The sequence below is a fragment of the Phodopus roborovskii genome, unplaced genomic scaffold, assembly GCF_943737965.1.
Source record: "Phodopus roborovskii unplaced genomic scaffold, PHOROB, whole genome shotgun sequence".
Lineage (NCBI taxonomy): Eukaryota > Metazoa > Chordata > Mammalia > Rodentia > Cricetidae > Phodopus > Phodopus roborovskii.
The window spans coordinates 1,936,548-1,957,895 of NW_026125545.1; the positions used below are offsets into that span (position 1 = coordinate 1,936,548).

Below are 21,348 nucleotides of genomic sequence, written 5' to 3' on the forward strand. Positions count from 1 at the left end.
GCAAAGAAACCCTGTCTTGAAAAACAACCCCCTCCCACTAAAAAGAAAAAGCAATCAGATATCATCAGCAAAACTATTAACACTGCTAAAAGTTGATGCATTTCCAGTCTTTATGCATTTGGAATGCAGGTAGCATCTGAATTTGGTATCAAAAGAAATACTCATTCTGAATACTAATTTTAAAATAAAAAGGAAATACACAAAGCTGTGATATATGTCTAAGGAAAACAAAAAAGGATATCTGTCTAGCTATAAAACCATGTAAACTAGTCCACAACCCACTAAGCAAAAAAAAAAAACTTGATAAATGTTATATTTGGATGTAAAAATTTATTTTTCAAATAAAGACTTCAAATCTAATCTATGGTAAAGCAAAAGTACCGAGGCCAGGAGTTTCCAAGACTAGGACTGAATTGATGATAGGAAATATGAAAATTTTTCAGATAATAAAAAATATGCTATACTCTATAGTAGTACTTATAGTATATACAAAACTGACAACTCATCAATATGAAGTATGGTTACTTATATAAAAATTATACTACAATAAACTAAATTTTAAAAAGAGGGTTCATATGAAAATGTCAAGAATACATATCAAATTTTTAATTCTGGGGGAACCCTAAAGGAAATTTTCAAGGGAATGAAGGGATCTTTCATTTTCTGTATGTTCTATGACTGTTACAATAAAAATAGTAATAACAGTAACAACATAATATAATCTCATCTCTATTGTATTATAAATTAAATCCTACCATTTTCATATGCAGAAGATACAATGAGGAGACAACTAGAGCAAAACATATTCTGAGCTGTACTGGCATTTACACCCAATTCTATTATCTGGTATTCCATAGTACAAAAGATACAATTTGATCAACAGTTCAGTAATGTCAGATTCCTGCTAAGTACCTTGCTAATTCATCAGTGCTTTCACACGCCAACAAAATAGCTTCATGGGAAAGAGTTCCCATTGTGTAATTGAAAGTGTTTGATAGGTGCGTTGCATGATGAATGGAGGTGTCATGGAACTCCACATCTATGGCACTGTCTTGATCATCATTATAGCATCGAATAATCCCAATAGAGTTCCACACCTACAAGTATGTAAGATCAAGTAAGAAAAACAGGAACTCCCAATATTATACTATAAGAGCACTGACAACACTACAACTCAATCTGTACTTAGAGTAGCCACATTTTATCTAATTGAGCATAGTTTCAGAAAGCAGTGGCAATATCAGACCAACAATAACTAATTATTCTTTCCTTTATAAACGTCACATAATCAATTAGTAAATGGAGTGTTTAACATTTTAAGAATTATGTAAGTAATTGGCATAAAAACAGACAGGTGGGCCAATGGAATTCAAAGACCCTGATATCAACCCACATACCTATGAACACCTAATTTTTGACAAAGAAGCTAAAAATATAAAATGGAAAAAAGAAAGCATATTCAGCAAATGGTGCTGGTATAACTGGCTGTCAACATGAAGAAGAATGCAAATAGATCCATACCTATCGTCATGCACAAAACTGAAGTCCAAGTGGATCAAAGACCTCAGCATAAATCGATCCACACTGAACCTCATAGAAGAGAAATTGGGAAATATACTTGAACGCATAGGCACAGGAGAACACTTCGTAAATAGAACACCAGTAGCACAGGCACTGAGAGCAACAATTAATAAATGGGCCCTCCTGAAAATGGGAAGCTTCTATACAGCAAAAAACACAGCCAACAAGACTATGCCTTCAATAAAAACATTTGCAGAAAGGAAACATCACATAAATAATAAATAATATCCTGAACTCTTGCAAGCCCTCAAACTTAAAGCAAAAACTATATTTTCATTCATCAATTCAAGAAATATACTTAATGCCCTCTATGTTGTACCTTTTTAAAAATACTAAGATATGAAGTTTTTCTCTTCTACTTTTTAAAAATTTAAAGTCTTATGTATGTGGGTGTTTTATCTGCATTTAATATCTACGTACCTCTGTAGAGGCCAGAAGAGGATATTTGATCCACTGGGACTGGAATTATAGACAGTTGTGAGCTGCCACATGGGTGTGGGGAATTGAATCTAGCCAGTGCTCGTAACTACTGATCTTCTAAAATACTAGTTTTCAAAAAGAACAAGTTCCCCGGGTGGTGGTGGTATGCACCTTTAATCCCAGCACTTGGGAGGCAGAGGCAGGTGGAGCTCTGTGAGTCTGAGGCCAGCCTGGTCTACAGAGTGAGTTCCAGGACAGCCAGGACTGCCTCAAAAATACAAAAATAAAAAAAGTTATTTTATAAAAACATCTTCCAACAAATGTTTCATAATACAAATAATATTTTATACAAAAAAAATATAGCCAGGCATAATCCTAGTACTCAGAAGGCAAAGATGGGACTAATTTGAACTAAACCTTATCTACACAGTGACATTCTGAGAAAGAAGGTTTGGAAATTTTTCAACAAGTATCACAAGATAAATAGTCATACTTTTGTTATTTTATTTTGCAAAACAGGATTAACAAAATGTTGAACAGCAATGTTGAAAAAAGATTAAAATTTCTAGTCAACCATGAAATAAACCTACCATAAAATTTTATTAATCAAAATGCTCTAGCCCACTAAAGCAAGGTTTTTAAAATTCTTTTTTAATCTATCAAATAAACTGTAGGAAGGAAACAATGCTAAACAATTACTTAAAAGTTGGGTGTAGAGGAGGGCTTACCATAAATCTGTGAGAGAGATGCAAGGGTGTGGAGCCTGACTGGAACGGCTTTTGTCGGGGTGTTGGCATGGGCCCATCATAGAATAGCCTTTGGGATTTTGTAAGGGGGAGATTGTGAATACTGCCTGCCTGGTCATCTTCTCCTTCCTCTTTGTGAAGATCAGTTTTTAGCATTGGAGCATCTACAGTACAAAGAAGTATAAGAGTATAAGACAATCATAAAATTAACAACCTGAAAAAGAAAAGCACCAAAGAAGAGTGATGTTCCTACTTTTTTCTTTCTTCTTTTTTTTTTTTTTGAGACAGGGTTTCTTTGTATAGTCCTGGCTGTCCTGGAACTCACTCTGTAGACCAGGCTGGCTTCACACTCACAGATATCCACCTGCCTCTGCCTCCCGAGTATTGGGATTAAAGGTGTGTGCCACCTACGCCCAGCCCTACATTTCTTAACAACAGCTGACACACGACTTGCCTCTTCCAGCATGTTAAAGAAATGGTATGTTGATAAGAAAGTCCTGGGAAAGAGCACATTGTGCCTTAAGTCAATCTAGACAATGACACTAAACTTTGTGAATAGTCACTGCACTGTTAGCTACCACCCACCTACAGTAAAAACACTCATTTTATGAAGTCGATTTCTAGAAATCAATTTCTGTTTCTTTTTTAGAAAAGTCTGGGTGGACCAGTGACATGGCCAAGCAGTTACTATGCAAACCTTCACACATAGGTGCAGGAGATCCACTCCATGTATGCTCTACATGCACACATACAAATCTCATTTTCTTCAAAGTTCTGGGGTTGTAGAGGTGGCTCAGCGGTAAAAGTATTCCCCAAGTATTTGTGGGTCCCAGAGACTGAATCCAGGCTGTCAGCCTTAACAGGCAGGCACTATTTACCTGATGGATGAGCCATCTTACTAGCCCAGTTTTTGTTTCTTTAGTTTTGTGAGTTTTTGAGTGCAAATGCGTTCATGCCAAGGCACATATATGGGGGTCAGAGGATGACACTAAGAAGTGAGTTCTCTCTTACTACCTTGTGAGACCCGGGAATCAAACTCAGGTGATGGATGAGGCTGGGTATAAGTGCCTCTATCCTCTGAGCCAGCCCTCTATAACTTTTCTAAGTCAATTTCACTGGGTTAATCTCTATTATTTCCTTTGTGTTTGGAGTATAAATTATTTTATGGTTGGAAAGGTGTAGATGGTTAATTTGACATTTTTAAACATAGGATTTAGAATGTAGCTCTAAACACTAATCAAGCCATCTGATAATTTTAATAACATTTGGAAAACTAATCAGCAAGGGGATTATCACACACAAAGTCAAATTCATACCAACTGAATTTTCATCATCTCCCAAGACATGACTTCTCCGTCTGAGACGATCTGCAGTCAACATGAGGTCATCATCGTCGTCGTCATCATCATTCATGACTCCTTTTGAAAAAGGAGGGATCTCAACTGCATTGTCATTTAGAAAATCGCCACCGCTACTTGTATCATCTCCATCAAAAAGATCATTGTAATCCTTCTCCACTCTGCTAGACACCTTGAAATATTAAATGAGAAGTATCAGTAAACGATTTAGAAAACACAACCGGGCAAAAAGCGGCTGTATTTTCTTTTAAAGTAGTGCTGGAGATAAACCCAGTTCCTTGCACATAAACGTACAGCCTTGATTCCCACAGGCAACTTTTTATGGTTTTTGTTTTTGGAAACACTGTGTCACATATCCCATGTTGGCCTCAGACTCACTATGCCACTGAGGCTGACCTGAACCCTCTGACCCCACTGCCTCTACCTGGCAAGTGCTGGGACTACAGAAGCCACCAACACACCTGGCTCCCAGACAAGTATAAACTGCCAAGAACATACTTATGATTTAAAGTGACTATCAAATACATTTATTTTAAATGCCTTGTACTCTGGGGACAGGCCAGGTTTACAGATAGACATTAAGCAAATACCACACACAGGCAGCCAAGTGCTATCACCAGGCAGCACTGCTAATTCTGCCTGCTCTTTAGATTGAAAAAAAAAAAGTAACCTTCACGTCCTTTCCAGATAGTGCTAAAGGACTGGGCACACTTTCCATTACACCCTGGCTCTCTCGGCTGCTCAAGACCCCCACCCACCCGCCCTCACAGCTTTCCACAGCTGCTTGCTGAACTCCATGCCTGATTTAAAGGCATGATTCTCTTCTCCATCGCCCTCAAGGTTCTCAGCAACTGCTGGGAATTTCCACTTGCCTACTATAATTCTCCTTTCTAACTCTAATAAAACAGTCCTCAAACTTCCTTCTAAGCCCATTTTAAATTACTTTATTAATAAAACTAAGAACCCACAACAATTTCATCAATAACACGCAGTGACCATGAAGGAGCACTAAAGAAACCTCTATAAAAGCTTGTGGCAAAGAAGGGTTAGAGGGGCAGGAAAAGGGGCAGCAGGTTTTGAAGTTCACCCTTGATTGCCCCCACCCTGTAGAGGAAGGAACCATGGATACTGTCAGAGAATCAGAGTCCTTCCACTTTTACCCATGCGTTTAACGTATCCTACTAGCTTCCTTTATGAAGATGAGGATTTGGTGACTATTGACAGCCACCTCTACTCCATGCACACATTCACACTGTTCACCGACCCCAATCCTCTCAACGCAAATCCTCACTTTGATTTAATCAATGCATAATGTTTAGGCTACTAACATTATGTAAACTATTTATGGCTGACTAAAAATCATGATAGCCAACACATTAAAAGTGCTGTGCTACACTTACCACATACTTCACATAGTCCTTACAATAACCTTAAGCCATGGGCACTATCTCTATCTTTATTTTAATGGTGCATTTTATTGCATCACTTTCCCTTTCATGTACAACTGTTCCTAGAGTTAGGATTTTCTTCTCCTTAGTTCTTTCCTGTGAGAAAGATACCTGATAAGAACAATACAAGGAGATAACTGCAAACAGAGGTCCCGCCACCCTTTAATCCCAAATAAACAGAGATGCTTCTACTTTCTGAGTTTTTAGGGATCTAGTCATGCAAGCTGGGTTGTACCTCAAGTCTCCATCACAGCAGCATTAAGATCCAATTTTCCAAAAACCTAATTTAAAATGATCTTTTCGTATTTTTACTCTGCAAAATTTTATTTCTAGCATTATTTCAATTGTCTTCTTCGCCCTATGTGACTGTTCACTTTAAGAAGTTATTTAGTGTAGTTTTAATAGGGTTTTCAGGAGGAACATTTATCCTGCAACCTTCAAATGGAAGTCTACACTAAGACTCACAAAAAAACAAGGTTGTCAACTCAAAGCAACCTGTAAGGTTAGATAACCAAGCGGAGGAGGTAGCCAGGCAGCTTTAAGAGTGGAGCCTAATTCAGATCAGGAAAGGGTTATATATAAGCCAACTGAGACCTCTTTCAACTATCAAATATTAAGATAAGGCTTAGCTCTAAAACATTTATCTAACAATCCACATGCAAAATGCAAAAAACAGTATTTTACAAAAAAAAAAATCATGTAGAAAAGGGTTCAATGGAGGAAACAAAGCTTCCTTATGAAATATATTTGAGAAATGCTAGGTTGAATAAACTCAAATAGCTCTATTAAAAATGACTACTGCACATCTAAGATAGAAACATAAAATGTAATTTCACAAGAAAATAAGGCAGTTTACTGTATATTCTCTAAAGCCATACAACTGCAGAAACACTGTGAAACCTCTTCTAGCATACTGCTCATTACCTTATGGGTTGACACCTTTCCTCTGAGGTCACACACGTTTTCCAGGATCCCAAGGTTTCCTTCCACATCAGTGTAACATATTCGACCACAAGTAGGATGCCAGGCCAGGCCACAAATGGCATAGCCTTTCTCATGTTTTACTCTAAAAAGGAAAGAGTGGGCTCTTTTAAAGATACAGTCAGCTGGACTAGAGTATGTGACTCAGTGGTAGAGTACTTGTCTAGCATGCATTCAATCTTCAGCACTATCCAAAAACAAATAAAAACTACATAGGCAAATTTCAACATGAAAAAGTTACATGGTACTAGATGGTTCAGGCTTGCTACCAAGCTTGAGTTTGAGCTCCAGAACCGTCACAATTTGAGAGCTGACTCATGCAATGTCTTCTGATGTCTACAGTACACTGTGGCATGCATGCTCTCTCCAGTGTGCACATACACACAAACAATAAGTAAATAAACATTTAAAAAACTAAATGGTTTTCATAAGAGCTATTTTCACTGATTAACAATCAAAATGTGCAAATGTTTCCTAATAAAACAAAAACAATAAATTGTACCTTTCCATGCAGTCTTTGGTTTCCACATTCCAAACTACAATTAAGCCATTAATAGTACCTGCAGCCAAATACTGTCCACAGGGAGACCAGGTAACTATACTGAGTGTCTACAAAGAAACAGTTAATAATAATGTTGTATATTTTGAAACTACTCACTTTTATTACCCCCAAAGTTTTAAAACTCTAGTCTATATTATTCTAATTACATTTTAAACGGCAATAAAGCATATTTATTTTAACCTTTCTAAGTAATATTCAGCCTTTAAATGCCAAACATATGTAAGTATAAAGAGTGAACTGAATATAGACCTAAAATTGGAGAGAAATGAAGAAATGAAACAAAGAGGCAGAATAAGAAAAATGACAAGATGCTGGAGAGGTGGCTCAGTGGTTAAGAGCACTGGCTGCCTTTGCAGAAGACCAGGGATCACTTCTTAGCACCCACAAAGCAGCTCACAACCATCTAGAACTCTAGTTCCAGGGATCCAGAGCCCTCTTCCAGCCTCCTCAGACACCAGGCACATACACAGCCCACTTACACACAGGCAAAAAACAAAACAAAAAAAACACCTACACTTAAAAAAGAATAAATTTAGCCAGGTACAGTGGCACACATTTTTAATGCCAGTGAAGCCAAAGTGGGTGGATTTCTATAAATTCAATCCCAGCCTACATAGAGAACTTCAGACCAGACAGCTATGAGGTGAGACACTGTGATGATTTAAAAAAAAATGGTCCTCAAAGGGAGTGGCACTATTAGGTGTGGTCTTGTTGGAGGAAGTGTCACTATGGAGGTGAGCTTTGAGGTCTCATATATGCTCAAGCCATTCCCAGTGCTACAGACCACTTCCTGCAAGGTAAGATGTAGGACTCTGGGCTACTTCTCTAGCACTATGTCTGCTTGCCTGCCACCATACTGCACCATGATGATAACGGACTGAAAATGTTAGCCACCCAATTAAATGGGGCCATGGTGTCTCTTCACAGCAATAAAAACCTTAAGACAGGCCCTGCCTTTAAAAAAAAAAAAAAAAAAAACCAACAATCTTTCTTCTACTAAAGTTCTGGAGGCTAGAATTACAAGTCTTATTGAAACTCACAATAAAAAATGAAGAATGATTTACTCTAACATCAAGCTAAGGGTAATTTTACCTCCTATAAATGTATTTCTTTTATTTATATATCCATTTACTTATTTTCATGTGTATGGGTACTTTGCCCAAATGTATACCTGTGGAGGCCAGAAGAGGGCATCAGATGCCTGAAACTGCAGTTACAGGTGGTTGTGAGCCACAATGTGGACGCTGTGAGTCAAACCTGGATTCTCTGCAAGAGCAGCCAGCACTCTGAATCACTGAATCATCTCTCTGGTCCACATGCTTCCTATGTGACAACTGATTTTAGTGAAGTATGCATTAAATACTCTCTGTAGTTAGTACTCCAACTGTCAGTTACAAAGCCCACCTGAGAGATAGAACTATCCGAAAGATCAAATGGATTACTCCAAGTTTCTCTTCTGTACAGCTTAACAGATTTTTCCACAGGAACTGCTAATAACTATTGGGAAAGACAAACAACGTTACAGAAATTCAATTTGCAGAGGAAAAGAGCATAAAGCTAATCTAGGTAATTATAAGACTTAAGAGCAAATCAGAATAGCAACTGCTACTAACAAAACTCAAAATAATTTGATTTGAAATTTTGATAAAAAAATAAAATAAAAAACCTGAGTGGCCATCACTCTGCTAATTTCAATAAAAAACAAAGCAATAGCCTGGCATTGGTGGTGCACACCATGAACCCCAGCATTTGGGAGGCAGAGGCAGAGGCAGGAGGATCTCTGTGAGTTCAAGGCCAGTCTGGTCTATAAGAGCTAGTTCCAGGACAGGTTCCAAAGCAATACAGAGAAACCCTGTCTCAAAAAAACAAAACACAAAAAACAAAAACAAAAAAACCCACAAAACATATATTTTTCCATATTTAAAAAAAGGTTAATAAATGAGCTGAACCAGGCAGTGGTATTGCATGCCTTTAACCCCAGCACTTGGGAGGCAGAGGCAGAGGCAGACAAATGTGAGTTCGAGGCCAGTCTGATTTAGAGTTTCAGGACTGTCAAAAATACACAGAGAAACCCTATCTTTAAAAAAAAAAAAAAAAAAAAAAAAAAAAAAAAAAATAAAAATAAAAATAAATAAATAAAGCGGAGCTGAAGAGACAGTGAAACAGTTAAGGGTATTTATTATTGGCTGCTCTTCCAGAGCCTGGGTTTGATTCCCAGCACCTACACAGCAGCTCACAGCAGTCTGTAACTCTAGTCCCAGGGACTCCAATGCCCTCTTCCAGCCCACTAGCACCAGGCATGCCCATGAGGCACATGCAAGCAAAACATAAAAACATAAAAATTAATTAATTAAAAATCTAATAGTGTCCTTTATTTTTAAATAACATATAAGGCATTATATAACATTACAGAACTTTTGAAAAAAATACAGAATGCTTCATGAATTTGCATGCCATGCTAAAATTCTCTTTATCATCCCAATTTTAGTAAATATACTACTAAAGTAAATCTACACTCTCACATGCTCACTCAACTTATGGATGCTCAATGTGGAGGCATGAGTTTAAGGTCTTCCCTAGCTACATAGCAAGCTCGACCTTGAGCCCCTTCTTAAAATAAAACAAAGAATACATGTGGATGTATTTAAGTATTCATGTATAGCAATATGTTTTTATTAATAAACATTAACATTCTATCTATACCTACTACTTTGTAGTTTGACAGTTTGTACTTAACATATGTTAAAGTCTATTTTATAAAAACATGAATGATATTCTTCATTCTAACCATTAGAGACAATCTAACTTTCAGGACTACCAACATTTATTTAACCAGTTCTCTATAAATGTACACCTAAGACATCTGCAGTCTCTTAGAATGGTATATTTATTATATACTGCAGTGCACATGTATAAATACACTTACAGAATATTCCTAGAAATAGCACTGAGTCATTTATTCTGAGCAGGACTTCCATATTTCTTCAACATTGCATATAGTCCTGTTTTCAGAGTTGTTTTATTAAGTACTAATGAAAATAAAAATATAAAAATAATTCATGTAAACATACAATTTGAAAAGATCTATCCTTTCACTTTTATGAGAGTCCATGCACACATACACCCAAATATCACATTCATATACACAATAAAATATTTTAAAGTTAAAATGTTTCTTGAAGCATTTCAGTATTATTTGGCTTAGAGTTCTAGAATATATGATACAAATAAAATTACAATAAAAAAGAAAATTTCTCACATTAAAAGTTAACAAGGACAGAAATAACTTAAGGGCTAGGAACTATGCATCCTTACTTTCCCGGTTCCAGGCTGCCACGCGAGTCTGCAGAGGGATTTTGCATTCACCACGTCGTTGCACTTTTGCAGTACTGGCCAACTAATAGCACATGCCTGTTTTTTAAAAGCGGAAAATTTACTCCTCTTTATCAAAATTCCTCTCAAAATAGATGCAAAACAGACTTATCAAGTGGTTTCTTCCATTTGTTATCTTTGGAAAAAGCCACTTAACACATTTTAACTATCACAACTAACTAGCCTATGTATTCTGTTTTAAGTCCTTCAGATACATGAAGAGCACAAACTTTACCCAAAAGCATTTTCTGTGCACATTAAGCAAACATGATTTTCACGAGTCAAAAAGATCTTCACTAAATTAAACACATCAACAAAAATAAATAAATTTTGAAAGGTCTGCCATAGTGGCTGGAGAGATGGCTCAGAGGTTAAGAGCACTAACTGCTCTTCTAGAGGTCCTGAGTTCAATTCCCAGCAACCACATGGTGGCTCACAACCATCTGTAATGAGATCTGGTTTCCCCTTCTGGCCTGCAAGCATACATGTAGACAGAACAGTGTACATATAACAAATAAATAAATCTTAAAAAAAAAAAGAAGAAGAAGAAAGGAAGGTCTGCCATAAAAATGATAAGACATCCAAGTTATCAAAATCAGAACTACTTCCTTCAGGCAGGAACTGTGGCTACTAAGGCCTATCTGTGAAGGATATTTTCCTTATCAGCCACAGTATCTGCATGATGACAAACCTACTGATTGCCCCATGAAGACCAGATTGTTCCCTCTGCCCATCTGGAGAGCTTTTTAAAAAAACCTGTACCAGGCTTCTATGTCACTCTCCAAATCAAGTGTAGCTTCTGTCTTATTTATTTTTATATCAGCAACATCTAATACAAGGCCCCAGACAGAGTAGTTACCTTCTAAATGTATCAAGCTTAAAAGTTAAATACTAGGAGAAAAAAATTAAACACTATTTACAGTTCCTCCGATGAGCCGGTAGAAAAGCAATTATTACTCAAAATATTTATGCTTAATGTTACTCAAAGAAACAGATTATAAAAACAAATAACTATTTGGATCAATAATATACTATGTAACACTGAAAATATCATAGAAACGGACAAAATTTTTAAATTTATATTTACTAATTTACCTGATCAGAAATATTCCACACTCTGACAGTTCCATCACAACTAGATGACGCCTGCAGAAATAAACAATGTATTTCTCTATAATTATAGCCATAATACCACACAGAAATTGGGTCATTTGATTAAAACAAGTCTTTTACCAATAGGGCAAATTTTCCTATCAATTCTCCCATAGCTTTAAGCAACTGAAGAAAACAAAAAAGGAATGAAAGAATTACCAGAAAGATATCCTTAGGATCAAAAGACAGACTTAAAACAGGGGCATCATGTCCTCTAAATGTTTGCTGCTGGCTGTTATCCATCACATCCACAACTTTGACCAGAAAATCACTATAAAGAGTTAAAAGGGATCGCATGAATAAATGCCAATACAAAGGTCTCTTCTAAAGCATGGCTTAAACATTTCAAAATTCTTTTATAACAACTTGCAGACTGTCACCCAAATTTACTAACTTGCTGTTTCATTTTGTTCAATAAAAATGCTGAAAATGAGGGAGGGAGGGAGGGGGAACTGGGATTGACATGTAAAATAATAAATTAAATTAAAAAAAAAAGCTGAAAATACAAGCCAAAACTTCTTACCTTGTTAGAATATAAACATTGCCTAAATGGCCTCTCTGGATACTTCTAAGCATTATTGCTAATCTAATTAATAATTACAACCATTTTAAAATGTACTATCACACCCCACCTCGGCAAATTCAACAAGGATTTTTTTGTGTGTTTGTTTTTTTGTTTTGTTTTGTTTCCTATAAAGAGGATTAAAAGATTCTGCAGAAGCCAGGTGTAGTGGTGCCTTTAAACCCAGCAGAGGCCAGTCTGGTCTACACAGGGAATTGGAGAGCTACCAAGGCTACAACAGAGAAACCCTGACTCAAAAACAAAGCAATACAAATCAAGAAAAAAGAGATTCTGCAGAAATCTGCACTCTGGTTCTACCTAAAACAATTTTTTGAAATTTCCAACAAGTTATCACCTCTACCTGATCTTTTCAGCACTAAAAACAATGTATTTAATTAGTTTTTTTAATCACAAATTCATCCTCAAAAGCCTTTATTGTTGACAACAATAAAGGTGTGCAGTGTCCTAAAACCATCACCCTTGTAACTCTGTGTGGGAGCTGAGCTTACCTTGACCCAGCAGCAATTTTAGTACCGTCTCCATTGAAGACCACGTGGTTTGCATTTGTGGTGAAGCGTGTTAATATGCCATCAGGAACTCCCTCAGGGAATGTATAGACTTGGACGGTGTTATTAGAAACTGCAGTGACCAATTTTCCATTCTTAAAGGAAAATAAACATTAGACATGCTGGCATAACAAATCCAAATCAGTTAATAGTATCTCCATAGTGAGAAATCCTATAAAAACCGCAAAGCCTTATAAATGTAGTCCATGCAGAGAGAGGGCTTATCGGTATACAATTTACCTAAGGTAAACACTAGTGAGAAAACTTAATTCTACCTTCATCAGACAATCTCTAGCCTGTAATTTATTTTTAAGTTCTGGTAGGAAAATAGGTATATCTTAAAGGTTACCATGTATCATAAACATGAGGAGACTCAAAAGAGAGTATCAGAGAAAACAACTGCAGTGCAGAAGGTGACAGCAAAAGACCACGTCACCACAGCACAGCTCTCTTACCATATATCATTCATTATGCCTTTGGAACAGGATAAAGACTAACAGCAGCACCCATTGAGGAGACAGAGTGATGTGGAAACATGGACTGATGGCATGGCAACCAGAAGGCAGACAAAAACCGACTACCCTCAGAGACCAGCAACAGTCAATTCTGTTGCCACTTTAAATCTCAGGCTTCTCGCCTCCTGGATTGTGAAGCCAAAGTGTTGGAGGGGGTTAAGCCACCAAGTCGGTGGTCATTCATCACACAAGGGCTAGCAAACTGATATGTAACCCTCATTTACTTTTTCTTCCTTGAAATTTGTATTGAAGAAATAAACAACAAAATAAAAGTGCTCTGAGCAAAAAGAGCTTTCTACTATAAAGTAATCTCTATTAACATTCAGAGATTGTCGTTTTAACTTTCTCCAAAACCCATGCAAATACATTTGTATTTTTAAAACCTTTAACAAAGATCACACTATACAGATATTTCTATAACTTTTTAATTTTTTTCATTTATTATAAACATCTTTTCTGATGCAGATAAAAGCTACCCTGTTTAGTAGCTTCATATCTATTTTGTGACTCTACCACAGTTATAAAACAAATTCTCTGAGAATTCCCTCAATTGCTTCCAGAGTTTGCTATTACAGTGATACTGGGCTGTAATGTACTTCAGTTGGTAGAGTGTTCTTCTAGCATGCACCAAGCCCTGGTTTTGATCCCCAAGACTATATAAACCCAGCATGATGGTACATGCCTATAACTGTGCCACTTGGTAGATGGAAACAGTTTAGGCTCCACAGTACCATGAGTTCAAGGCCTCCCTTGGCTACACAGTGAGTCTGAGGCCAGCCTTGGTTGCAGAAGACCCTCTCTCAAGAAACAAAAAGTTACAAAAACACAGGGGAAGGGATGTAAAGAAAGATGCATTCAATATATTCAAAGCTTCTATAAGAAATATTTTCACTCTTGGGTTCAGCAATTAAGAGCACTTACTGCTCTTCCAAAGGACCTGAATGTTCCAGGGTTCCCAGCAAGCAAGATGGCTCACAACTGCCTATAACTTTAGCCTCAAGGGACCTGATGCTCTCTGCTGGATTTGATGTGCAACTGCAAACACACACACACCTATTATTATTATTATTATTATTATTAATTATTTTCTTATTTTTATTTTTCGAGACAGGGTTTCTCTATGGCTTTGGAGCCTGTCCTGGAACTCGATATGTAAACCAGGCTGGCCTCGAATTCACAGACAGCCACCTGTCTCTCTGCCTCCCGAGTGCTGGGATTAAAGGTGTATGCCACCAACGCCTAGCCCACACACATAATTAAAAATAAAAACATTTTAAAATGAAAAACTAAGTGCTTCCCCAAAGATATGATACAGAGCAAGGGAAATGCAGCAAGGACAAATTTATATTTTTACATAATTTTTCACCCAAGCATAAAAGTAACATGCCTGGGGATAGAGAGATGGCTCAGCAGTTAAAGAGCACTGGCTGCTCTTCCAGAGGACTGGGGTTCAATCCCCAGCACCTACATGGAAGCTCACAACTGTCTGTAACTCCAACTCCAGGGGATCTGACACTCTCACACCAATGCACATGAAATGAATTTAAATAAATTTTTAAATAGTAACATGCCAGCATTACTTCACATCAAGTGAATTAGGTACCTTCAAAGCACACGAAAATGCCTTTTCTCCGACATTAATGGACTTTGGATCATCATCATCTAAATCTTCCCATATCCTCACATCACCATCACTTCCACAAGTCACAATAAAACTGTGAAGGACATAGACATATTAAAATGTCACTTAGTTTCAGGAACACTCTTTATGGAATGCTACCTTTATATATTCTGAAAGAGAATCAAAACATTAGTGAATATTTTTCTCACTTTTGCAAATAAACATCAATAATAGACTGCTAACTTCTCATTCTATAAAATAAAGATGAGTTTAATGTTTGCCATAGTTCTTCCTTGGCATAAACTTCTTTCTTGTAATAACGTAAGGGAAAGTAAGCACCTAATCCCTGCAACAACAAAGGCTATTTCTCCTCAGTCACCACCATATCCCAGTACCAAGCAGCATATGACCCACAGAAACTATAGCTGAATAAATATATGAGCTCAAATACACAAGAATAATTATTAAAATATCTTCAAGCATCCATTATAGCTTGTTTTTCAAACCTCTCATCTCCCAAGTGCTTTTGTTCATTTTCTTATGTCCTATCTGGATACATAAAAGAGCTGCAAATTAGCCTTGTGGTGGTGGCTCACACTTTTAATCCCAGCACTCGGTAGACTGAGTTCAAGGCCAGCAATTTCCAGGACAGCCAAGGCTACACAAAGAAACCCTGTCTTGAAAAACAAACCCAAAAAGCCCTGCAAATTAAATAAAAAAAGCATAGGGCAAACGGAAAAAAAAAAAAATCCAACAAATTAAAAATGTAGGGGAAAAAAGAGGAAGGGAGGGAGAGGGAAGGAAGGAAAGAATATGAATAAAATGAATGTTTAGAAGAAAAAAGTGGGGGCTGGAGAGATGGCTCAGAGGTTAAGAGCACTGGCTGCTCTTCCAGAGGTCCTGAGTTCATTTCCCAGCAACCACATGGTGGCTCACAACCATCTCTAATAAGATCTGGCACTCTCTAGAACACTGTATACATAATAAATAAATTTTTTAAAAATGTATTTTAAAAAACAAAACAAAAAAAAAAGAAGAAAAAAGAATGATTAATTCCAAAATGGGAAAACCAGAAAGGGTCATAAGAAAATGTTTAGCCAGGAATGGTAGTGCTGATGATAATCTCAGTGTTTGGGAGGCAGAGTCGGTCTCAGCTACATATTAAATTTGAAACAAGCCTGTGCTTTACGAGACCCTGACTCTAGGACACCAGCTTCTTCTATGCAAGATATGTCCACTAGTGTGGACATATGTGGTATGGCAGTTATAGGGGTAACCAAGTACTGAATGGATTCAAGGTCTACTCCACAAAGAAGAACCCATTCCTGGTACAGTGAACCCTTTCAGAAGTCCATACCAGGGGAGGTCATAGACCCTAGTGGGTACTTAATACTATTGCTTAGCTAAACTGAATAGCCTTAAACTGCCTTCTAAATATTTATGAACATTACAAATGCTACTTTCAGCCTTTATTAGAGAAGCCTCTATTTGCAGTGAATGGAGTCAATGCAGACTCATGTGCACAGGTGAATAAGTGACTTCTCAGGGTTGAGCCCTGAACAAGGCATTTACATATGTGCTCTACTGCTCAGGGAACACTATGGAAGAGGAAGCTGCTAAATTCCATCTTCTGGGCAAGAGAGTCATTGCAAATTACAACTGCTGATGCTTATTCTGCATCTGCAAAAGAACAGACCAATCAACAGCCAGGCACTGATGGCACAGATGACCCTGAGAGGGCCCTATCCACCCCCTGCAGAACTATTGGCTATTGATAAGGTTCAGGAAGAAGGGCAGTCATTGCCTTAGCTGTGTATCTACTAGCTGTGTATCTACTGTCTCCAAGGGACAGTCTTAACCCAGTGGACACCTGATTAAATGGGTCACAAAACAAAAGACAAGAATCTGGAAAGGAACTGGCAGGGAGGAAGGAGGGGTGACAGAAATGAGAGAGAAATAAGAGGGTTGTGGGGAGAGATTAACCAAAATGCACTAGAGATGGGCATCTGTTCTGGTTGGCTTTTGTCAAGCTGACACAAACCTAGACATATTTGGGGAGAGGAGACTCAAGTGAGAAAACAGCTCCATCAGATTGCCTATAAGCAAGCCTATGGGTTATTTTCTTAATTAGTGACTCAGGTGGGTGGTGCTACCCATGGTCCAGGGCTGTATAAGAAAGCAAGCTGAACAAGCCATGAGCAGTAAGCAGTGTTCCTCTGTGCTCTCTGTTCAGTTCCAGTCCTGAATTCCCTTTCATGATGAACTACAACTGTAAGCTTTCCTCTCCAAGTTGTTCTTGGTCAAGGTGTTTTATCACAGTATAGAAACCTAACTAAAACACCATTCTTGTAATTCATTACCATTTCTATTGCTTCACTCTCTAAACAAACTTAACTAAGGCCATCTAGGCTCCAAATTCTAAAAAGAAATTCCTGTTTTAAGTATTTTAGTTATTTACTTAGTACTATTTTCACTCAAACACCATTCCTATCATAGATAGTGGTGCTTTTCAATATTCATATTGATGAAACTTCCTGATACACTATCCTCTCCTTTAATGACCTTGTCATCTACCTTAACTCCATGGTCACTAGCTTAGACTCTTATTTTTACCTCTAGCAATACTGAAATTGACTCATAATTTTAATTTCCACCATTCTAATCACTTAACATTTTACCTTATTGCCCTTAGCATGCCAACTCAAACAATTTTATAAAATATCTTATTTTATGTGTATGAGTCTTTTGTCTGCATGCAGTCTGTGTACCACATGCCTGCTTGGTGCTCAGAGACCAGAAACGGCATCAGATCCCTTGGAATCAGAGTTGCAGATGGTTGTAAGCAACCATGTGGGTGCTCGGAATTAGACCCAAGTCCTCTGCAAGAGCAAGAAGTGCTCTTAACTACTGAAACACCGCTCTGGCCCCTCAAAAAATTTCATATTGCTCTGAAAAACAAAATTTGTTTATTTATTTGAGCCAGAATCTTCCCGTGTAACTCTGGTTGACCTGGAACTTACTATGTAGACCAAGTTGGCCTTAAACTCAAGTAACTGCCTGCCTCTGGCCCAATGTTGGGATTAAAGGCATATTGCCCAATCCAGAATACATGATTTATTGAAACAACCTTTTGTTTTGCACTCCCTTAAAATTCTCAGATTCCTTCTAATCTATTTAAGATCCCATGGTCTGTCATTAATATCTGTCCTTTTTCATTGACCTTCTAGCCCTCTATCACTTTGTTACACATGACAAAACTCCCAGGTTTGGTTAAACCTTCCTCTTATTAAGTTTGCTCTGTCAGAGCTACTCATGGTTGAAGAACATACATCCAGATTATCTGTTCTCATTTCAAATTCATTATAATCCAAAGAAGTGTTAGCATTGCCCATCAATCCAATTACATTCCCCTAGTCCATCCAACTCTTCCTCTCTGCTAGTCTCATGCCTACTCCTCTTCTTTCAAACATTTTCTTATCTTTCAACAACTGCTTCCAACTTTGCTCAGAAAACAAAAAGAATCTATTGTCGACCACATTTACTCTCCATCCTACCTTCACTTCACTTGTGAATTTGACCATGTCCCTATTTCTCACCTCCTTAAGGTATCCATTACTAATAATTCCCTCATTCTCTATTAAATAATCTCCATAAACATATTTATTGTAATCTCTCACCTTAAAAGTAAAAACCTTTCCTCGCCCCACATGTCATCCAATTCTTTGAGAACGTCATCCTCACTAACTTCAATTCCTCCCCTTTCATTCTCCTGACTCCAATCCAACACAGCTTTCCATTCTTTCTACCCCACAGAACTTACGCAAGATCAATTTCCACCATGTTATTAAATCTACTATCCCTTTTCAATTTGGCCTACCAAGAACATTTAATACAGTTACTTCCTCTTCTTTTCTTTTGGGCACCTCTAAAGTCTCCTTGGGGATGGGGTGTCCCTCCTCTAAAATAGTATCTACATTTTTGGACCTAGCCCTTGAACCCCTTTTCTTACTACCTTCATTCTTCTCTAGGTGATTTCATCTAAATTAATGCTGATAGATATTATCTACACATATGCTGATAATTCCATTCATGCTCCCAGTCAAGATGTCAATCCTAAATCCTGGCCTATATCAAGTAAAGATATATATGTCTTGAGCTGGCTTTTTGAAGCCCATTCTATAAGGTGGATGCTTTGCTCAGCCTTAATTGGGGGGTGGGGGTGGGGAGACTTGGTCCTTCCTCAACTGAATGTTCCAGGCTTTATTGACTACTTATGGGATGGGGGTGGGTTGGGAGGAAGTGGGGGCAGGGAAGGGGAGGAGGAACTGTGACTGGTATGCAAAATAAATTTTAAAAAATACATATGCTTCTACCCTAGCTCACATTGTTCTGGTTTCCAAATGTTTTCTTTACATTTCTAGTTGAACATCTCAAAGAAATTCTATACTAACCCTGTCCAACAGCAAACTCATAATCTCTACTCCCTCCTCCCCTCTAAACTATGTTCTTCAGGTGCCAAGCATTCTCAGTACCCACAAATGACAGTGTCATTTCTTCAACTATAACACACATTATCACACACTATATGCACACATTATCAGACATCTTTCTCTCTATCCTCAACAATTGATTACCTGTTTTCTCCATACCTTCCCATTGAGGACAAAACCAAGATTCTTATGTGTGTACATGCAAGTGTGTATGTATGTATGTATGTTGTGTGCATACCTGTGTTTATGTATGTGTTCATATGTGTGTGGGTGCATGTGCAGGCACAAGCATGTGCAGGCCAAAGGTTAACGTCACATTTTCCTCTATAGCTCTCACATACTGAGGCAGGGTCTCTCTTGAACCCAAAATCAATCTAGTCTAGCTAGCCAGTGGTTCTGGGAATCCCCTGCCTCCACCTCCTAAACACTAGTATGACAGGTCTATTTCAACTCTGGTTGGCCATCTCCCACCCTCTCCAAACAAGTTTAAATGCAGAAGGCCTTGCATAGGACACTCCCTGTTTACCCTCACATAATCATCTCAGGAATCTCAACATCACTTTACATTCTAGTATGGACACCTTTCATTTTTAAGCAAGTGGGGTCCCTGGCTACACTGGTCTTTAGAACATACTCAGAATGCCAACATCACCACCTACCTCACTGCCAGGGCCCCAACTCTTTGTATGTCTTTTTTCTTTCTTTTTCATGTGGCTGGAGAATGTAGCACCACTTAGCTACATCCTTGGGCCATGTTTATTTCTTAATACTACTTAATACCTACTCAATTGTCAGCCCTCATTTCAAGACACTCCCTTAGAGACACTTTCTGCCCTTTGACCTACTATGCTTATCACTGCACACATCACTTAGTAGTTCCAAGCATATTTCAAAAATATACATTTATTTTGTAATTTGTGCCTGATGCCTATTACTCCAAAAAGACCTTAACTTCAATAAAGGAATGGTAATGGCTTCTTGTCATTATCTCTAGCCCAGAAAAGTAGACTCACAAACATTTTTTATGGATCAATGAACAGAGAGGTGTGTGTGGCACTGGAGCCACGCCTTTCCAGTGACTGGAATGACATTTAGAAAGATAAAAAGGAAGAATAGGGGCTGGAGAGATGACTACGAGCACTTACTGCTCTTTCAGAGGACCTGGGTTCGGTTCCCAGCACCCACATGGCATCTCAAATATACTCAACCAGACACATATAAAACAAAATAACGGTAAGGGAATCGCCTTAGTAAAATAACAGCTTAGGAATGAGACAGAACAAAGTAGGTTCGAAGTCAGCAAGTTAAAAAGAAAAGGGAAGGAAAGAGAGAACAAAGAGGAATACCTTTACTAAAGCCAAAGGAGGCTACCATTCCCGACAGGATGAGGGATTTGACAAGCAGTATGCAATGAGCAAGGTCATAAAATAAGCATGACACTGAATGAAATTGTGATTGAGGAGAAGACGCTCCTCTGGGAAAAGGATTTTAACTTTCTTGAGATCTTAGAACTACCACGGCAATTGAAAGCAAACAAGCCTGAGGAAATAGAAGTTCCTGTTTCTCCCAGTCTCCCTCCGCATCGATCATCTTCAGCTGACTGTACGTGCAGCGCATGATCGTGACATCCACACCAAAGACGCTTACCTTCCAGAATCATCAAAACAGACGTCGGTGTGTCCTTCCGTATGTCCATACCTCATGGGCTTCTGTGTGGCCGGCATCTTTCCCTTTGCCTACCTGAACCGTTTTCTAAGAACTAGTACTCTCAGGGGGTGGGGGTCGTCCTCTGCGCGCTATGCAGTCCTGTTTCCCTCACCCGAGGAGAAACAGCAACAGTCTGTCCCTCCACACGCCGAGAAGGTGACAAGCTTCTCCTCTGCAGGCTCAGGCTCTGAAGGAAAAGCGGACTGCACTGAGCAGCTTCCCGCGCTCTGGCGCGCTCTCCTGTGCGCATGCGCGGCCCGCCGCCCG

General features: G+C 38.2%; 1 protein-coding gene across 2 annotated transcripts in view; it reads right to left on the bottom strand.

Annotated features, from left to right (window-relative positions):
• Positions 1-21,259, bottom strand: part of Wdhd1 (WD repeat and HMG-box DNA binding protein 1) — a 40,736-nt gene extending 19,477 nt beyond the window's left edge. For both annotated transcript variants that reach the window (XM_051177084.1, XM_051177082.1), the window contains exons 1-12: positions 21,022-21,259; positions 14,867-14,978; positions 12,692-12,843; positions 11,780-11,891; positions 11,564-11,614; positions 10,412-10,507; positions 8,501-8,593; positions 7,037-7,143; positions 6,478-6,619; positions 4,064-4,277; positions 2,730-2,911; positions 913-1,097 (exon numbers count right to left, since the gene is read on the bottom strand). In XM_051177084.1, coding sequence (XP_051033041.1) covers positions 913-1,097; positions 2,730-2,911; positions 4,064-4,277; positions 6,478-6,619; positions 7,037-7,143; positions 8,501-8,593; positions 10,412-10,507; positions 11,564-11,614; positions 11,780-11,891; positions 12,692-12,843; positions 14,867-14,978; positions 21,022-21,098 — 1,523 coding nt within the window. In that variant the 5' untranslated portion in view covers positions 21,099-21,259. The remainder of the gene's footprint in view (positions 1-912; positions 1,098-2,729; positions 2,912-4,063; positions 4,278-6,477; positions 6,620-7,036; positions 7,144-8,500; positions 8,594-10,411; positions 10,508-11,563; positions 11,615-11,779; positions 11,892-12,691; positions 12,844-14,866; positions 14,979-21,021) is intronic.
• Positions 21,260-21,348: the final 89 nt, after the last annotated feature.